We start from the raw sequence: 19,497 nt of genomic DNA, 5'->3' as shown, positions 1-19,497 counted from the left end.
GCTCCATAAATATTTGTTAATTAACATAATTATGTACATTGTAAAATATAGTTATGTAAGAAGGTATACTGTTTGGTCTTTTTGCTTTTTTTTTTTTTTTTTTTTTTTGCTTAAAGTAATACAAAGGGTATTACATATGTGTCCATTTTTTCCCCCCCCGCCCCAGACAATCCCCTAGCCTCCCCTATCCCCCAGTGTCTTATGTCCATTGGTCATGCTTATATGCATGCATACAAGTCCTTTGGTTGATCTCTTACCCCCCTACTTTGCTTTTGCATGATCTTTAGTTTTGTTTTCTCTTTTTCAGTCCTTTTTAAGAATTTTTGTATCATTCTTTTGTTTATGTCTCAATTCTCTTCTGTTGAAGGAGGCAAATACTGCTTTATATATTTGAGGCTTTTTCTCTTCTCACATTTTAAAAAGATAATGGGAATTATTGAACTTATTTAACTATGGTCATGTAGTTATTCAACCTTCTAAGTCAGTGATGTAAATGGTAGTTTGAGATAAAGATTAGAAAAACTATTATTAAATACTAGAGGCCCGGTGCAAAAATTCGTGCATGGGTGGGGGGTCCCTCGGGGTGGCTTGTGGGGATTGGGCCAAAACCCACAGTCCAAAGCTGCCTGCAGCTCACTCCCACTCATCCTGGCCCCACTGCGCCAGCGGCGGGCTTGCGCCCAATCAGTCCCGATCTGGAGAGGCTTGCACTGCCACAGCAGCGCTTGTCAGCCATGAGCCCTGTGTCGGGCGCCCTCCTGAGGAGAGTGGCCTGCAGGATTGGGCTGAAACTGGCTCTCCGACATCCCCCGAGGGGTCCCAGATTGCGAGAGGGTGCAGGCCAGGGCGAGGGACCCCACCAGTGCACGATTGGGGTGAGGGAGGGATTGCAGGAGGGCTCCAGGGCATGTCTAGCCTATCTCGCTCAGTCCCAATAGGCCGGACCCCAGCAGCAAGCTAACCAGTTGGAGTGTCTGCCCCCTGGTGGTCGGTGCACATCATGGCGACTGGTCGACTGTCTGCCCCTTGGTGGTCAGTACACATCATAGCGAGTGGTTGAGTGGCCTTAACATATCATTAGCATATTATGCTTTGATTGGTTTAACAGTCGACTGGTCACTTAGCATACTAGGCTTTTATTACGTAGGATGAGTAAGGTGCAAAAAACTGCTACATAGAGATTTTTCACTACGCCAGTGAATTAGGTGGAAAAAGTTGATTGTGGGGAGTTTGAGATGGATATTTGAAAGATATCCCTGTTGTGTTTCTTATAAGAATGGACTTGCACGCTGGGCGAAGCAAATAGAAAATGGTGTTTATTTGATTAATGGACAAGTTAAAGCTGAAGATTGTGACCTACTGGAAGGACAGGTGAGTTCAGAGAAAATCATCTTACTTATGAAATTATTTGCATTAAGGAAAAACAAAAGATGACGTATCCTTAGTTCTATAGTCCTTTCCTTCATGAAAACAGTTTTCACCTACTTCTTATTTCTAAGGCCTTTTGAAGTAAAGGGCAGACGTTTTTCTCATAAAATTATGAGATTATTTCGGAAATAATCAGAATCCTGCCCTTATGACAGTTTGAAGACTAACTTGCCATTTTAAAGAAGGGTCTTTATGGGCTCCTAAAATAGCTTTGATCTGAAGAGAAACTTTGGTGATCTCTCCTTTCAGAGCAAGGGTTAGCGAACTTTGCAGAAGTAACCAAATGGTACATATTTTGGACTTTGAGGGCCGTTTGGTCTCTGTTGCAGCTATTCAGTTCTGATGTGGCATGAAAGCAGCCACAAACAATACATAAATGAATGATCTTAGTGTGTTCTAGTAAAACTTTATTTATATAGCCTGGTGGTAGTCTGGATTTGACCTATAGACCACAGTTTGCTAGTCCTTACTTTAAGCAGCAGTTCTCAACCTGTCGGTCGTGAACAATGAAAATACATCCTGCATATCAGATATTTACATTACGATTCATAACAGTAGCAAAATTACAGTTATGAAGTAGCAACGAAAATAATTTTATGGTTGGGGGTCACCACAACATGAGGAACTGTATTAAAGGGTTGGGGCATTAGGAAGGTTGAGAACCACTGCAGAGAAATAAAAGTAGGGAATTAATGTTTTGTTTTTTCTCAACATACATCGATTGCTATAGAATAAACAAAGTAACATATCTATAGAAATAGCTAAAATAAAATAAATAATAATACGTTTTCCTTCTAAGTTACTTAGTATGTGTAGGATAGTTCCTAAATTGTCTTTTATGGTTCATTTTGATCTCAGTAATCAAGTTTTAACTTTTTTTTTTCTAGAAAAAACCTAGAGGAAATGCTCAAGCAAGTAGTTGTTCTTTTGATGTCAGAGTGTTAACACAGTTGGTAAATATTTTAAAATCCTTCTTATCTAAAGTACATTATTTCTAAGAATAACCTTAATGAAATTGTTTCTGTTTTTATGTTTATAATTAGAGAGTCAAAGAATTTTAGAGATGTAAGAGACTGTAAAAAATGTCCAGTTCTAGGAAAGTTATTCACAAACATTATTTTAATAAAACCTATTTGAGTCTTTTGGCCTAAAACTATTAAAAATTTAACATAAAGTATTTAACTATACTCAAATGCTCAACAAATGACATATAGCTTATATAAGGAGAAATCTGAAGGCCTTTTAATAATTTATGGAGAAAATTTTTAAACACTTGGTTCAGCCTAAACTCTAAAATGTCTTATCACTTTACGAAATGGTTCCTATAATGTTTAAATATTTCTTGTAGTTATTAATGTAGTTTATATAGTTAATATAATGTTGGCTATTAGAACTTAAAGTGATTTTTGTCTTTCAGCTTCTGAATTCAGACCACAGATCCACAGCCACCGTCCAGATCTGCAGCGGCTCTGTAAACCTTAAGGGCGCTGTGAAGTGCAGAGCTTACATTCATAGCAATAAACCCAAGGTTAAGGATGCTGTGCAGGTACAGAAGGAGGAATAACTGGTGCATGAAAAGCAGAAGCATGTTAGCATGACTATTCAAAAATCCTAAGATTTTATTTTTTCAGTATCAGCTTTCATTATTATTAGTTTAACTTTGACTAATAAAGGCCCAGTCGGTTAGGCAATACAATTATACCATGTAATTGATCACAAGATTTTCATATGTAGAATGTCTATTTTATGTCTTTTTTAAAGTGATGATTATACAGATTCATTACGTGTTCCACGGTGTGACTTATTAGTACATTGGAAATCATTTTCTCTAAGGGAAATTGAACTTTTTATTTTTTTTAAATTTTTTTTATTTATTTATTTTAAAATATATTTTATTGATTTTTTACAGAGAGGAAGGGAGAGGAATAGAGAGTTAGGAACATCGATGAAAGAGAAAGATCAATCAGCTGCCTCCTGCACACCCCTTACTGGGGATGTGCCTGCAACCATGGTACATGCCCTTGACTGGAATCGAACCTGGGACCCTTCAGTCCGAGACCGATGCTCTATCCACTGAACTAAGCCAGTCAGGGCTTGAACTTTTTAAATAATAGGAAAAGTATTTATGGGGAGAATGATTAGGTAGTATTCTATAATCTCTGTAATTTAGAAATTTTAAAAAGGACGACTAGCACTTTTTTTATAGTTATACATTTCCTAGTTCGGAATAGTAGCGTTATTTGTTTAGATGCAGAAAAACTGCATTTATTTATTTGGTTTTATTTATTCTTTATATGAGGCAGGCAAATTTGCTTTTAAACTATTAATGTTAATTAGGATGTTAAGTGGACATTTAAAAAGGAATGATGTATCAGTTATTTTAGTGGATGTGATTATATAGGGAGACCAGTTATGTGAGGGTTTCTTAATAATAAAATAATACAAATCTAAAGTAACAGTTTTATTTCTTATTGTAATTTGCTTTGTCTTGTTTTTTCATAGGCAGTGAAGAGAGATATATTGAATACAGTTGCCGATCGTTGTGAAATACTATTTGAGGATCTGCTTTTGAATGAAATTCCAGAAAAAAAAGTTATGAGTATAAAATTAAGTACTTTTTGGGGGCATGATTTCACTAGATAGGATGTCAAGATGTAATAGATATGTCATTTTCCATATTTATATCTATCTTTCATGATATGTCATCTTTTTTTATTGAATGAAAAATTTTCAGTTGCACAAAAAATAGTTTGTGAACACCTTATAATAGGAAATCTATCAATATTTAAAACAAATTTCTAGAAAGATTTAAAAAAAAAATTATGCATGAATTTCTGCCAGACTAGAAAATTGCTAACATTTTAAAGTTAATTTTAAAAATTAATATAAGGTTTTAAAAATAATTCATTCATAATCAAAACATCTATTAATGTTGAATATTTATATAATAGATTATTTAATAGGTATTAATTTGTGGTCTATATCCAATTGACATATTATTCTTACCAAGTTTTTTGTGTACTAGTTTATATACTTCTTATCAATTACTCTAACAGACTTTAATTAGATTTAAAAGGTTTGGGCCATGGTGTCATAACCTATTTATTATAATTATTATATCTATTGTGAAACATAAATAATTTCTACCATTTTTGTAATTTGTATTAAAAATATTTATTTTATTCAAAAAGAAAATTAGAATATTGAGTATGCTTTTTAGAGCTTACATATTCATCTTCACCTTGCTACCATTCAAATGTGAGTAGATTAGCAATTCACAGTTGAATATACACATAATTGAAACATATATATTAGCTTGTTAAGGGAATATTTTTATATTTATAGAAGAAAGCATAGCTCTACAAAATTAACTTCTTTTAGTAAATAGTATAGTAGTTTGGTAGGCTAATCACAATCTTTTTTATATTGCTAATATGATAGATTCCTGGAATTGCCAGATTTCACATTTGTCCTTGCGGTACTTCACAAATAACCCTGAAGTTCTGTCCACTGATAGTGAAATGTATAGTTTTGCTGAGACATGAATTTGATTCTTACGTGCAGCAATGGGTTGAGATATTTGTGTGAAACTTGGTAACTTAGCCACGTAGTCAGCCTACCAACCTCATCTCCTTAAAGGCTTTGTTTTTGCTACTTGACCTTGAGGATGGTATAGCTCTCGTGGTGTTAAATACTTTCTGAGCAACAGTATGATTACAGATAAACTGTGACTTTTGAGATTTTCAGGGATGTGGACATACATCCGTCATTAATGCCAAAGATCTATCTAATCACACATATTATTTAATTACTCTGTTCTATTTAAAAATGCTTTATAAAAATGGTATTATATGACTGTCCTGGTATCATTTTGTGAGTGAGTGAGTATTGAAAATTTTGCTGATGTCCAATCAGTATGATTAATTGCTTCAAAGAGCAGTTGCAGTAGTTATAAATTAATTTTTTAAAAATAAAAAAATATTTTTCACTGTAATTGAGTAACCTTTAAGGCTATGTGAAGAGAATAGGCATTGTAGTTTGATAGAAAGAGCAGAGACTAAATGTCTTGGTTTCCTTGTCTATTTTGCCACTGGTTAAGTGACTTTGGGCAAATGATTCAGCCTATCTAAACATCCATTATCTTATATAAACATCCATATCTTATAGTAGCTACTTTTTGAGCCTGTGAGATTAAACAAGATGATGTTTTTAAAGTTGTTAAGTCAAGCCCTCAGTAAATAGTAGTTGCTGTTATGTTAGAGATAATGAAGGAAGAGAATTAATTAATGATACTTGTCTTAAAATTTCTTAACTTTAATTTTTGGGAAGTGTAGCATTATATTTCCAAAAGAAACCCAAGTGTAAATATATATTTTTAAAACTTTAGTAACAGGATACTTATTCCACTAACATGTAAGTTGATCTTAGGATATCAATATAAAAGACTAAATTGCAAATATAATAATATAAACAAATGTAAAAGTGAAGTTGAATATATATACACCAAGTTGTTAGATCTTAGATTTAGTACTCATTTTACTTAGTTTATGTTTCTCCTATGCTTGTAAGATTTTGTAGATTTGTACAATTGTAAAATGTAGAATATATGCCATAAAATATTTTTACATGCATCAGGAAGTCTGCAAAGGGCATATTAACTTTAAATTCCTTATTTTAAAGCAAATATAGTCTTTAGATTCTGGCTCTCCAGATGAAAGAACCTAATACTTCAATGACTATAAAAAAAATTTATATATTTATATATATATATATATATTCCAGTCATTCTTTTTACTTAGTGGGGTCTTCCCCTTAGAAAGTATTTCAGACCATCTTCATTATTCTGTATTAGCCTCCATTCAATCCTGTGCAACTTACTCTCAGAAGACGACCCACTCCTTATGAAAATGAGGCCATCAGTTTTGAAACCTCTTACTTTCTTCCATTGCTACACCATATCCATTCATATCACTTGTCCTCTCAGACATGTGCAATCCTTTTTGCCTGTGGTCATGGTTTCAGCCTTCATGCAAATGGCTACTTATCTTTTAAGAGTCAGCTTAGATAGCACCTATTTTACAAAAATTACTCTAATACTTCAGTATGAATTGGGACTCGATATTAATCAGCAGAAACCCAATTCTTATCATATTGGCTTAAATTTAAATGTTTTTTTCTGTTTTGAACTTTTTGAAATAATGGTGAACTAGATACTCTGCTGTGGGACTATTCCTAAAGGACTACTTTTTGGAATGCTATTTAAGATGTCTTTTTACAAAGGTTCCCCTCCCATTTTTAGCCTCAGACCAATTAGAAAACTTGGTTTTATTTAGATATTAAATGGCTAAATTAACTTTTTAATTTGAAATTATAAGAGCCTTTTCTTTTTTAATGAGTAATTAAAATTCATCATAACCAATTCTTTTAACATTTAATTTTATAGTATATTTATCCCTTTTGTAGGCAAAACTAGAATGAGTGCAGTTTGCATGCCAATTATACATATACATTATAGCTATTTTTGAAAGTTTTGAACTTAACCTATTTCAAGAAACTGGCCCCAAATAAAATAATAGATTTCTAACCATCTGTGTGGACAGTTTACGTGCTGCAGAACAAATTGTAGTAATGTAATTTTACAGATAGGTGGCAGTGTGGTCAAAGAGTAAAACTTTTCCTGTTCTCATATGAAAAGCAGATAAGTATAATATGGCAGGAACACATAATTTAAGTCATTGCATTTCCCCTGGCAGACATTCTTTGTCTTCTGTTTGTAGTTATATAAAACTACCACTAGTTTCTTGGCAAGAAAAAAGGTTACTATAAAAGTGAGCCCTGCTTTTCTAGTTGGCCTGTACAGTGGTAGATTTAAAAATCATATACATTCTTTACACAAAATCTTGATCTTTGTTGATAGTTCACTAGAATCATGGTGTAGAACCAGTTGTGTTTGTGTGGACCAGTGATGATGTTAGAAATTGGGGGGAATATATTTTACTTTGTGAGTATTCAAAGAAGAGTGAAGCATAGTTCTTCATTATTTATTTAGATCCAGATTATTTTTTCAAAAAATTACTTAACGCTATTTATGACAATATGTTGCACTAATTGTTGTCCCAGGAATATTACTTCTATTTTATAGCATTTAGTATGTCTAGTTATTAGATAATCCTTAAGCATTTGTTCTGTTCAAGGCAATGTGATAGATACAAGGCAATGACCAGATTCCTTCCCTCAAGAAGCATATAACCTGATTTGAAAAATAGAATATGTATGCATTATTAATTATGTACAGCATGTAATAAGGCCCTAGGAGTAACTAAGAACTTAATTAAGATTAATGATTAGGATAATAAATATTAGTAATAAGAATGAGACAAAGGGAAAATGAAAGGAAAGCAAGATGGAGTTGGTAGTGAGGTTAGTATATAAAACATAACTTACTGTCATACACATGCTTGATAGAGGGGACTAGCACTTTGTAGATTATGTGAGTGGTGAGATTATTTTGTACATACATGTATAAAAATGTATGCTGTCATGTTCTATACACTCGATATAGATGGGCCACTAATTTGGCTCCATACTTGCATGAAGAGGGGGAAATTGTTTGTAAAGTTAAAACAAACAAGAAAAATAACCAGGAACAAAATTTTCTCCTGGTTATTCTTTCATAGAAGGGTGGTTAATACAAGAATATATAATCAACAACATCCTCATACTGAAGGCAGTGATAAGCTTATATTTCACAGGAATATTTAGATCCCTTGCAGAGGCCAGGGATATTGAAGTAAAGCAGAATTCAATAACAGCAATCTTGTGTCAAGTCAATTAGAGAATAAAAACAACTTTTTAAAATTTCTATTGGTATGTGTATGACACTTTCATTTACTTACAAAATATATGGCACTGATACCAGTGACAGACTTATCTAAATATTGATAATGTTTCTTCTCCTTTTAGATTCTGAAAAAGAGTTTCACATCCTTCCTCACCGGGTTTTTGTCCCCATTCCGGGATCCACGGTAATGTTATGTGATTATAAATTTGGTGATGAGTCAGCTGAAGAAATCAGAGACCATTTTATAGAGATGTTAGATCATAGGATTCAAATAGAAGATTTGGAAATTGCAGAGGAAATAAACACAGGTAATTCCATGATGTTATTTAAGAATCTGATTAGACTACTGCTAAGATTACCTATGAGACATTAGTTTAATATCATGTCTTTTCCTTAAAGCTAGTTCTGTTTGATACTTCCGAGGCATTTAAAAAGGTGTCTAATTTCTGCATATATAAACATGCAGTCAGTTTTCCTGGAAAATTGTACCAACATTTAAGATACTTCAGGTTTTTCTAAGCCTAGCAAGTAGATCTGAAAACAAGAGTAGCCTTAAGTAGGTATTGAGGTTTTGAGGTATTTCTTTTATTGTAAGAGAAGTTTTCTCAAAACCCATTATTTGATTAATTATTTGGTTAAACATGATGTCACAAAGTTTTTAAAAATACTTTATTAAATGTCTTCTCCATACTATTTGCCTTTATTTTTTTTAACCCCCTTTATATAATTGGATATTAAGCTGAAATAGGCAGTTCCAAAAATTATTTTTATGGAGTATAGATTTGCCAAACTATCTTAATTGTCTGACACATTTTCTCCTACCCATCATTTTCACATTTGACCTTACATTTTGGAAGGCTATTTTTTTGTTTTGTTTGGCTTTGCTTCATTTTTGTTTTTGTTTTTGTTTTTGTTTCTAGTGAAAGTAGGCTATGAAAACATGTCAATAAATGTGTACAGGCATGTATGACAGACTTCCTGAAACATTAAAAAATATGTCATAGAAGTAGTTATTTGCAAATATCAATGAATATTGCATACGTAGTCATTTATCAATCTTGAAATTTCCGATATACTAATAAAGTCTTTAGATTACTTTTGAATATGGATGTTTATGAAATTAGAATATAGCAATTTTTAAGTTCTTTTTCAAATTCTAATTTTTTAGTTGTTCCTCTGTTGCTTAACTAATTCCCATCCCTCACCAAGTAGAGTGTTTGATTCAGAGTTCTCTTGTTAATATGATGTCAAGTAAGTGTTTGTTTGGTGAATTAAAAATCTGTCAGTAAAGTCTCAAGTTCGTTGGAGACTACCAGGTTTGATTTTTAACAGCTCCAGGTTAGTATTAATCATGATGTGGAATAGTAAGTTTGTTTTAAAGGAAAACAACAACAACATTTCAAATTGCTCGGTACCTGATGTTAAAGCAATAGCTGTGTTTCAATAATTTGAGAACTAATATTTTCTAATAGAGATTTTGAAAGTAGACTAGTTGAAAAAATAATTGCTACTTTTCAAAATATGTTTTCCCATATTAGTGACTGTGATATCTCTGCAAACCAAACATAGAATCGTGAGGGTAGAGGTTTTTATTTGTTTTTTTTTACTTCTTTCACTAATGCCTACCAATAATTCTTGACCCATTCTGTTGTTGGTATCTGAATGCACTTTATGTGGGATCATTAGAGTTGTCCTGGTTCATCCTCTGTCTTATAATACTGAATCTATATTCCTTGCAGATGGGTGGTTAGACTCTATTCTTCCTTATTCCTAATACTGGTCTGCCTTCCTGTAATCTATACTTTGTTCAGTAATCTGCAGCAATAAAACATGAGTACTACTTTGGGGGGGGGGGGGGGCCAAGCTTTAAATTTGAGGGTAACTGTTATGTTCTAAATACTTTAAAGCCAGATATTCTCATATACCTTTAACTAATCTCTTTATTGTAGTTTTCAGACCTCATTTTATCTTGCCACTTTGGTTGCCTTTCTCTAGATTAGGAATTTTTAACCTGTGGTGTCCAAAACCCTTGGGGTCATAGATAGCTTTCGGGAGATCCACAAATTACTTGAAAGTAATTGTATAGTTTTTTCTGGGGAAGAGATCTGTAGCTTTCAAGGGGTTGGTGACTTAAGAAAAATTAAAAATGACTTCTTTAGTCCTAGCCGGCTTGGCTCAGTGGATAGAGCGTCAGCCATTGGACTGAAGGGTCCCCGGTTTGATTCCAGTCAAGGGCACATGCCCAGGTTGTGGACTCCATCCCCAGTAGAGGGCATGCAGGAGGCAGCTGGTCAGTGATTCTCTCTCATCATTGATGTTTCTGTCTCTCCCTTCCTCTCTGAAATCAATAAAAATATATTAAAAAGAAAAAAAAGTCTACTAACACATAAAAATAAATAAAAATGACTTCTTTAAATATACTCTGACTAGAGGCACAGTGCACAAGATTCGTGCACTTGGTGGAGGGAGAGGTTCCTCAGCCCGGCCTGCGCCCTCTTGCTTTCAGGGAGCCCTCGGGAAATGTCCGACTGATGGCTTAGGGGGCCTAAGTCGTCACTAGGACATCCTTAGCGCTGCCACGGAGGTGGGAGAGGCTCCTGCCCCTGCTGCTGCTCTCGCCAGCTGTGAGCCCGGCTTCTGGGCTTCTGGCTGAGCGGCACTCCCCCTGTGGGAATGCACTGACCACCAGGGGGCAGATCCTGCATTGAGCGTCTGCCCCCTGGTGGTCAGTGCGCCTCATAGCGACTGGCTGCTCCACCATTTGGTTGATTTGCATATTACTCTTTTATTATATAAGATTTGCCTTCCTTGAAATATATTACCCTGAATTAAACCTAATACTCTAATAACAACATTAGCTATTTATATAGAACCTCTTACATTCCAGACACTGTTTTAAGAGCCTTACAAATATGAAATCATTTAATCCTTGCAACAACCCTATGATGCAGATTATTATTAGCCCCATTTTCCATGATGACTTTTCTCTCATTTTCCAGATGAGAGACTTCAGGCTCAGAAAGGTCAAATAACTTAGTCAGGTTACATACCTACTAATGGTGAAGCTTAAACTTAAGCAGTTTGATTCTAGAATCTGTGTGTTTTTTTTCTAACAATTTTGTTTTACTACCTTTCCATGGGACCTAACCAATACAGACTATAAGACTACAGTCTTATTTATTTACTACATTTATTTACTACATAACTAGCATTATATGGCTTTAAAATAATGATTTCTGAATTATAATGAAAAATATTAATATTAAAGTAGGAAAGTATTTTTATAGTGTGCATAGATTTTCCTAAATATTTTAAATTAATCTTTAGCACAAGCACTCTACCTGTAAGAGATTCAGGGAAAACTTCTCAGAGCAGGTAACATTTGAGTTCATTTGGAAGGATGAATACAGTAAAAGTAACTCTAGGCTTTTTAGGAAATGAACAGATAGGAGTTATATTGTAGCCAAGAATATTACTTTTCTAGAATTATATTGGTTTTGCTTCATCAAATGTTTAAATGAGAAGGAATGATTTAGTAATTAGTGTATTTTTAATAATGAAATGACACATTTCCAAATTATGAGGTAGGGTGAAAACAAACCTTGTAATAGAAAAATTAAGTGCTTTTACATAAATATCCTATTGGTTATTTAGTCATTCCTTAGTCATTCATTCATTTACTTATTAATTTACTCAAAAATATTAGATGCATAATTTTTCCAAGATAGGTCTTTAGCTTAGTCCAGGTGTGCCACTCACAGCTATATAACCTTAAACAAGTACCCTCTGAACCTCAGATTCTCTTGGGGTTGGTATGAGAATTTAGTAAAAATGTTGGGTGAAATACTTTCTAAACATAAAGGCAGCATGATAATAAGTAGCATTATAAGGCTTTAAAATAATGATTTCTGGATTATAATGAAAAATATTAATATTAAAGTAGGAAAGTATTTTTATAGTGTGCATAGATTTTCCTAAATATTTTAAATTAATCTTTTTATATATAATAAACCATAAAAAGTAGAGTTCAAATATTTAAATTTAAAAATTGAAGTCAATTGCTATATAGTTGCATTAAACGTATAAGTATCTAGCTTGATTATTATTTATTTCTATTCTATAATATAGCTGCCAAGTAGTTGCTATGTTTAAAATATATATTTGCCAAGTAAATATCTTAAAATAACATAGTTTTAAATGACTTAAGGTATGAAGAACAATTTGTCAAAATGACTTACTTAAGGTGAGGGATAACTATGGCTTTAAAATTACTTAAATGCATTAGTCACCTCCTAGTAGATATTAACTTAATAATTCAGATGTACTTTATCCACAATATCAGCTAAAATTGGGAGACACACCTTTAAAATTGGATGAAACTCATTTTACTAATTTTGTCTTGCTATCTGAACTGAAATTAATTTTTTGCTGTTTCATTAAATGTTGCTAATTTTAATTATGAGGAAAAAGTAATACAGAAAATGTAATTTTTTGCCGAAACCGGTTTGGCTCGGTGGATAGAGCGTCGGCCTGCGGACTGAAAGGTCTCAGGTTCGATTCCAGTCAAGGGCATGTACCTGGGTTGCGGGCACATCCCCAGTAGGAGATGTGCAGGAGGCAGCTGATCGATGTTTCTAACTCTCTATCTCTCTCCCTTTCTCTCTGTAAAAAATCAATAAAATATATTTAAAAAAAAAAAAAAAAAAAAAAAAAAAAAAGAAAATGTAATTTTTGGCTAAATCACTGACTATAGTGAAACCTCATTAATTTAGGATTCAGAGATGGAGAAGAAGACAACTAACCAAAGGAATTCAAGTCCTAATGTTTCATTTTAAGCTTCTAAATAGTCCTACCCACCTGTTAACTTGGCGTGAAATGGAACACATTGACAATTCGCATGTATTCAACATGGCCCTTGTTGTCTCTTTGGTTAACAGTTGCTCAAGAAAGTTGTTTTCTTACATGATTTGTCTGAAGTTAAGTTACCTGGCTTTAAAGAATAGTTACAATCTACTTTCTTATTGAACATATGTCATTTGCATTTAAATTAAAGTATTGGTAAAATAACATAGTGCCTGAGATTTGAATTAAAAGCCTACAGACGCTCACAAAAAGTAAATTGTTATGACAGGGCTTTATTTGTTCTTAAAAAGTGCTCTGTTTCAGTAAACTTACCTTGAATTTGTATCAAGTCACAGGATTTTGACCGATTTAAAAATGGAAATAACAGAGCAATGGAATGTCTTTTTTTTTTTTTTATAGAAGTATATTATTTGTGCAGCATGATCTTCACATGTAACAGTTCAATATTAAATGTATCATATATCATGACAAATAGAACCATTTTTGTGCTCGTTATGTACAAGTGCTTACATTTAAAAAAAAATTCCTTTAGCAAATAGGTATAATTCATGCTTTATCCAATATTTTTGTTTGTTACCTGATACAGATATATGGCCCAAAGAAAAAGTTTTTTTACCAGTGATATTTGCTGATAGAAAAGCCAAAGTTTGTGTGTGCGTGTGTTTTAACATGAATAAAATTATGTTATCCATTCCATTTTTTAAATTGAATTTGTTGGGGTGACACTGGTCAACAAAATTATACAGATTTCAGGTGCACAATTCTACAACACATCCTTTGTACACTGTATTATGTGTTCACCCCCCCAAGTCAAGTCTCTGTCAATCTCACCTTTACCCACCTCCACCTTCCTCCATCTCCCGCCCCCCTCCCCACCTGGGCTAAAGGGTAAAGGGGAGGAAGGTGGAGGTGGGTGCCGGAAGCCGGTCCATCCTTGCTGCTTGACACAGTCGCTGCAGGAAAGAAACATCTGCACAGCATATGTTTCAAGGGACCTGGTGTATATAGCATACTGTTCTTAATATGTTTGCTCCCCTTAGCGCTGTGTGTTTTAACCAAGGTCACCTCTCCGAGAAAGGTTGTTTCCCCAGGTAGGGATTTTTCCCTGAAGTCAGGGAGGGGATAAAACTCCTTAACTAAGTGCCAGGTGGGTAGTCACTTTAACTACAAACAATCACGCTTAAACTACATAATCTTTACTCCCTGGAATGGAGATAAGAAACGCCCTAACCTTTGCAATAGAAATTGACAGGATTAAAATCAACTGGTATAAATACGGATGTAACAAGACAATAAAAACCAGAACTTCGCTGGAGATCGAGACCAGAACCTGGCTACAGAACCTGGATAGAACATGGCAAGAGAACCTGACTAGAACCTGGTGACTGAACCTGACTGGAGAACCTGGACAGAACCTAGCAAGAGAACATGGACACAGAACCTGGCTGGAGATCCTAACCAGAACTTTGCCGGAGATCCTGACCAGAACTTGGCTAGAGATCCTGTCTAGGCTGCTGATAACTGAACGCTGTCTCCGTGTCGTTCCTTCTTCACCGACTCCGTCCACACCTTTGGGGACCCCTGAACCTGCTGGGGTTGGACCCCAGCAGGTGGGTAAAGGAGAGATTGACAGAGATTCAATTTTTGTCAGATAAAGTTAAGGGAAATTGGGAACTGGTAGGCTAATGTTGTCTAGAACTAAGGTGTTATGGCCCTTTAGCAAACAAGAAGCTGTAGAAATAGACTGAATAGTTTTAGAGACAGTTCATAGTAAGAATTTGTTTGCCTTTGTGACAACTTGGTAGTGGAGTAGGAAAAAAAAATACCTTTGTTTTTAAAGTTCTTTAGTTATATGTTAAGAGGATATAAATAGAATGAGACTTCCCTTGATTCTAATTGAGGTAGTTACTAAGGATTATTTCCAAAAATGACAGTAAATTTTTCTTCATGGGGAATTGATGAGAACTAGGCATTTTTCCCTTTTTCTTTCATCCATTTTGATACGCTAAGTATCTCTTTCAATAGGTTTATGTGCTAGTATACGGGGATACACTCGTTTATAAGGACATTTTAAATCCATGTACGAGGCTACTTTACTTGGAATTTGAACAGTAGTGTTTCCTGTCTCTCACCGTGGTCCTCTTCTTTGTAAATAAAAGGATCAACATGAAGTAGTTGCTTTCAGACATAGTTCCCCAGAGTTCTATAGGCCTGAACTCCACTGCCCCGTGAGAGGAAGAAGGGAGTCTGGCTCCAGGAGCCACCTATCCCTGCTTCAACCAGAGTAATGCTACTGTCACCTTTTGTACATGCTTGGATTTTATGTCAGTCTCTTTAGCACTAGGGGTCTTAAAACCACTGCTCTATATGATCTCTAAGAATGTTTTCAAATGCTTTTAGTCGGTGTTAAATAAATTCAGCTAAGCAAACCTACAAAAATTATTCTCACCCGTAATTAAGTAATAAAAAACCTTGTATCTGAATCCTCAATCTGCTGCCCATGACCTCAACTATGCACTAACTTCCCAGGTTTTATATTTCATCTGTAAAATGAGATATCGTGCTTGCCTTGCTTAACAATTTTTTTTAATGGTCAGATTTATTGTCATATTTTGCTTATATATTTCAAATTTCAGGTTAAGTCGAGAGTCAGGACAACTTTTCTGTATGGGTTCAAATAGTTACTATTTTAGGCTTTGTGGAACACATAAGGTCTGGCCAACCCCTGCAAGTTTGGTCCATGGGCAGCAGTTTGCTGATCCCATCTTTAGTACTAATATCTAATTATTTAAAATTATTAATTGCCAAAACCACAATAGGATTCATTATTATTCTCTTGCAGCTTTTCTGAGTTCCTCTATGAATTCTGAAGCTCCGTTGGACAATAGAGATGATGAACAGCCAAAAGAACCAATGCAAACTTCAATAGTATTGAAAATTCGGCAAAACATGGGTATTTTATTTCTTTTGTAACATTGAAAAAGATGGTATTTTGGATTTCCGTTTTCTTGTTACTTTAAAATTACTGGGTTTTAGTTTACTTAAAGGTACTAGATTAAGCCAGTATTTATTGAGAATTGTGGAACGTGCTAAGACCTGGAGATGGAAAGATGTACAAATGATGCATTATCCCAAGGGCCCTCAAAGATGACTCTTCCTACTAATTTTATTGGTGCTTTTAGAAGAAAAGCATTTTGAATTTGGGGAATTGACTAGTATAGTAGGACCAATACTTTCCAAATTGGTTCTCCCAGGATTGTTACTGCAGATTCGATATCTGCTATGAAAAAAAGTCAAATTTGAGACTGAAATTTATAATGCACTTAAGTATTTAAAAGATTCCATGATAGCGTGGCAGTCACTTTCACATTTTTCAGACTTACTGATCGAAGAGCATGTACACTCTTGTTTCATGGAAAGTATTAAGGTTTTTGGCAGAGAGCCAGGGTTTTGTTTTTCTTGTCACTTATTTATTAGATAAACTTAAGTTAATTTTATAAATTCTTATGGGGGGGTGTGTGTGTGTTTCTCTAGTCCGGTCTTTTGTTTGTTTGTTTTTTAACTTAACAATCAGGGGGCAAAAAATGAGTTACTAGTTCTTAGATTTTAGAATGGTGATCTGAGTTTCTGTAGTTTTCAATAGTTGTTCAAGTGACTGCATTTAATGATTGAGAACCACTGCACATTAGAGCTGTCTTTTTGGTTTAAGCTTAATTGCATGAGACAACTGGAATTTCAATATAAATGGATAGGACCCTTTTAAAGTATGTGTTAGTTTTTCTCTTAGATGTGTGTGAGTGCATACATGTGTAAGAAAGACACTATTATTTGTTGTTTAAGGTTTCGTTAAAGTGATGAAGTACATGATTACCAGTCTAACCTTTGCAACCTATTTTTTTAAAACTAATTGCTGTATTTCCTCTAAGACTGTCGGCTTTTAGGACATGTCTATATGTGTGTAAAAATATGTATTTGTGTGTGTGCTGTTGTTGTTTAGGCCCATCAATTACCTACATTTCAGAGGCTAGAATCAAGTAAACCTTTCTTTCGCTCATTCCATTTCCATTTGTTTTGTGTTTGCTTACTTTTAGGTATGATTGCAGCATTTGCAGTTGCAGTCCTTGCTGTGGGTATTGCCTTTCACTACTTCAGTGATTAGGGTGAAGCACAAAGAGCTTCCTGATCATCCACAGAACATTGACCAACAATTATGAATAATAAAAGATGCAAACAAGCCTTCTGCATTTAAGAAAACAGCAGCCAGACCTGCTGCCAAACTCCTATTAGGTGTGTTTCTGACAAATGAAATCACCAGCTGCCTTGTTTAGCTCTGCAATAAAATTATTTATCTAGATGGAAGCTTCATGTAACAAATCATTATTACTTATTTTTAAATGTTCAAACTGATGGTTTATTTTCACAGATTTTAGTCCTCTTGATCTGGATCACATATTCATCAGGACATTGAGAATTTGAATAGTCAGGGTTGGCTGAATATCTTAGTAATAGAACAAAAGGAGAAATTTCTACAAAGTGGGGCAACAACCTATTGGGTAAGTTCATACTGTAGGACCTTTCTAATGTTTACCCAGTTCCAAAATATTGACCAAGTTCTGATCAAGGAGTAGGAAACCTTTCCGGATTTGAATCAGTAAAGATTGCCATAAATCATGTGCTTTCTCATGTTTGTATATCATAATTGTTTCACTATATTAAATAAGATTTTTTCTTCCAGCAGTACATTAGATTAGGTACTATAAAACACCTAGATCCTGAATAAAAATATACCTTTGAATGCATTAATACACTCAAGGAAAGTAGGGGAGATCTCCAAAAACCATACCTTTATTTTTCTTTTGCCACAAAAATGAATACATTTTGAGTTGGAAATCGTAAATACTGTATTAAGCTTATGGGTGGGCTGTGGTTGCTCAGATGGCAGATACCAATTGCAGCACTGCCTTAGGCAGTTTGCCTCAGACCAGAAACGAGAATAATCTGAATCTGAGATGCTACCCTAGCCACGACAGTTGAAGTGGTCCTCACTTTGTAGTCCCCTATAACGCCTGACAGCAGCAAGATAGAGGCTGAAAATTCTCATAGATTAAGATAAATCAATGTTATTTCATGACTAGAGATCACCAGTCACAAATTGAAACTAACTAGCATAAGAAAGAACCTATAGAAATAACCACCTTCAGATTACATTCTCTAGAAATGAGGAATGTTACTTGAAATTTAAAAAAAAATTCTTGGGAATGTTGAATGTCATATTAGACTCATCTGAAAAGACATTGAATAAACTGAAAGCTAAATCTAAAAAATGACCCAATGTACAGCAAGGAGAAATGAGCTGCTGGAAGATCTAAATACTAAGAGGTATGGAAGGAAGATCATGAAGACTAAAGTACTAGGGGAGGAAAGAATGGAGAGGATGGAGGAGTGGCAATATTTGAAGAAATAACAATTTTCTACATTTGTTGGAAAACATGAATTCATAAATTCAGGAAACACAATATATATCCCAAGCATATATAGATGAAATTCATACCTAACCCCAATGAATGTAACTGCTAGATACCAAACAAAATTTTTTTTATTTTATTTATTTTATTTTATTTTATTGCTTACAGTCTTACAAAGGGTATTACATATGTGTCCCTTTTTTTCCCCCCACCCTTGACAATCCCCTGCCCCCCCTACCCCCCAGTGTCTTATGTCCATTGGTTATGCTTATATGCATGCATACAAGTCCTTTGGTTGATCTTTTACACACCTCCCTCCTGCCCCCCACCCCTCCCCGGCCTTCCCGCTACAGTTTGACAATCTGTTTGAGGCTGCTCTGCCTCTGTATCTATTATTGTTCAAAAGTTTATAATGGTCTCTATTATCCATGAATGAGTGAGATCATGTGGTATTTTTCCTTCATTGACTGGCTTATTTCACTTAGCATAATGCTCTCCAGTTCCATCCATGCCGTTGCAAATGGTAAGAGTTCCTTCTTTTTTACAGCAGCATAGTATTCCATCGTGTAGATGTACCACAGTTTTCTAATCCATTCATCTACTGATGGGCACTTAGGCTGTTTCCAGATTCTAGCTATGGTGAATTGTGCTGCTATGAACATATGGGTGCATATATCCTTTCTGATTGTTGTTTCTGGTTTCTTGGGATATATTCCTAGAAGTGGGATCACAGGGTCAAATGGGAGTTCCATTTTTAGTTTTTTGAGGAAACTCCATACTGTCTTCCATAGTGGCTGCACCAGTCTGCATTCCCACCAGCAGTGCACAAGTGTTCCTTTTTCTCCACATCCTCTCCAGCACTTGTCGTTTATTGATTTGTTGATGATAGCCAATCTGACG

General features: G+C 34.6%; 1 protein-coding gene across 5 annotated transcripts in view; it reads left to right on the top strand.

The window, feature by feature from the left end:
- Positions 1 to 17,727, top strand: part of ODR4 (odr-4 GPCR localization factor homolog) — a 30,687-nt gene extending 12,960 nt beyond the window's left edge. For 3 of the 5 annotated variants that reach the window (XM_036343560.1, XM_036343562.1, XM_036343563.1), the window contains 7 exons: positions 1,276 to 1,371; positions 2,316 to 2,381; positions 2,846 to 2,974; positions 3,931 to 4,021; positions 8,392 to 8,577; positions 15,975 to 16,085; positions 17,224 to 17,491. In XM_036343560.1, the coding sequence (XP_036199453.1) occupies positions 1,276 to 1,371; positions 2,316 to 2,381; positions 2,846 to 2,974; positions 3,931 to 4,021; positions 8,392 to 8,577; positions 15,975 to 16,085; positions 17,224 to 17,291 (747 nt within the window). In that variant the 3' untranslated portion in view covers positions 17,292 to 17,491. Of the gene's footprint in view, positions 1 to 1,275; positions 1,372 to 2,315; positions 2,382 to 2,845; positions 2,975 to 3,930; positions 4,022 to 8,391; positions 8,578 to 13,041; positions 13,824 to 15,974; positions 16,086 to 17,223; positions 17,492 to 17,555 lie in introns of those variants that run through there. The other 2 variants (XR_004973302.1, XM_036343561.1) reach the window with 2 other exon arrangements.
- The last annotated feature ends 1,770 nt before the right edge of the window (positions 17,728 to 19,497 follow it).

Source organism: Myotis myotis, unplaced genomic scaffold, assembly GCF_014108235.1.
Source record: "Myotis myotis isolate mMyoMyo1 unplaced genomic scaffold, mMyoMyo1.p scaffold_m19_p_18, whole genome shotgun sequence".
In the NCBI taxonomy this organism is placed as follows: Eukaryota; Metazoa; Chordata; class Mammalia; order Chiroptera; family Vespertilionidae; genus Myotis; species Myotis myotis.
The sequence above is the reverse complement of the archived record's forward strand: the minus strand, read 5'-3'. Positions and strand labels throughout refer to the sequence as shown.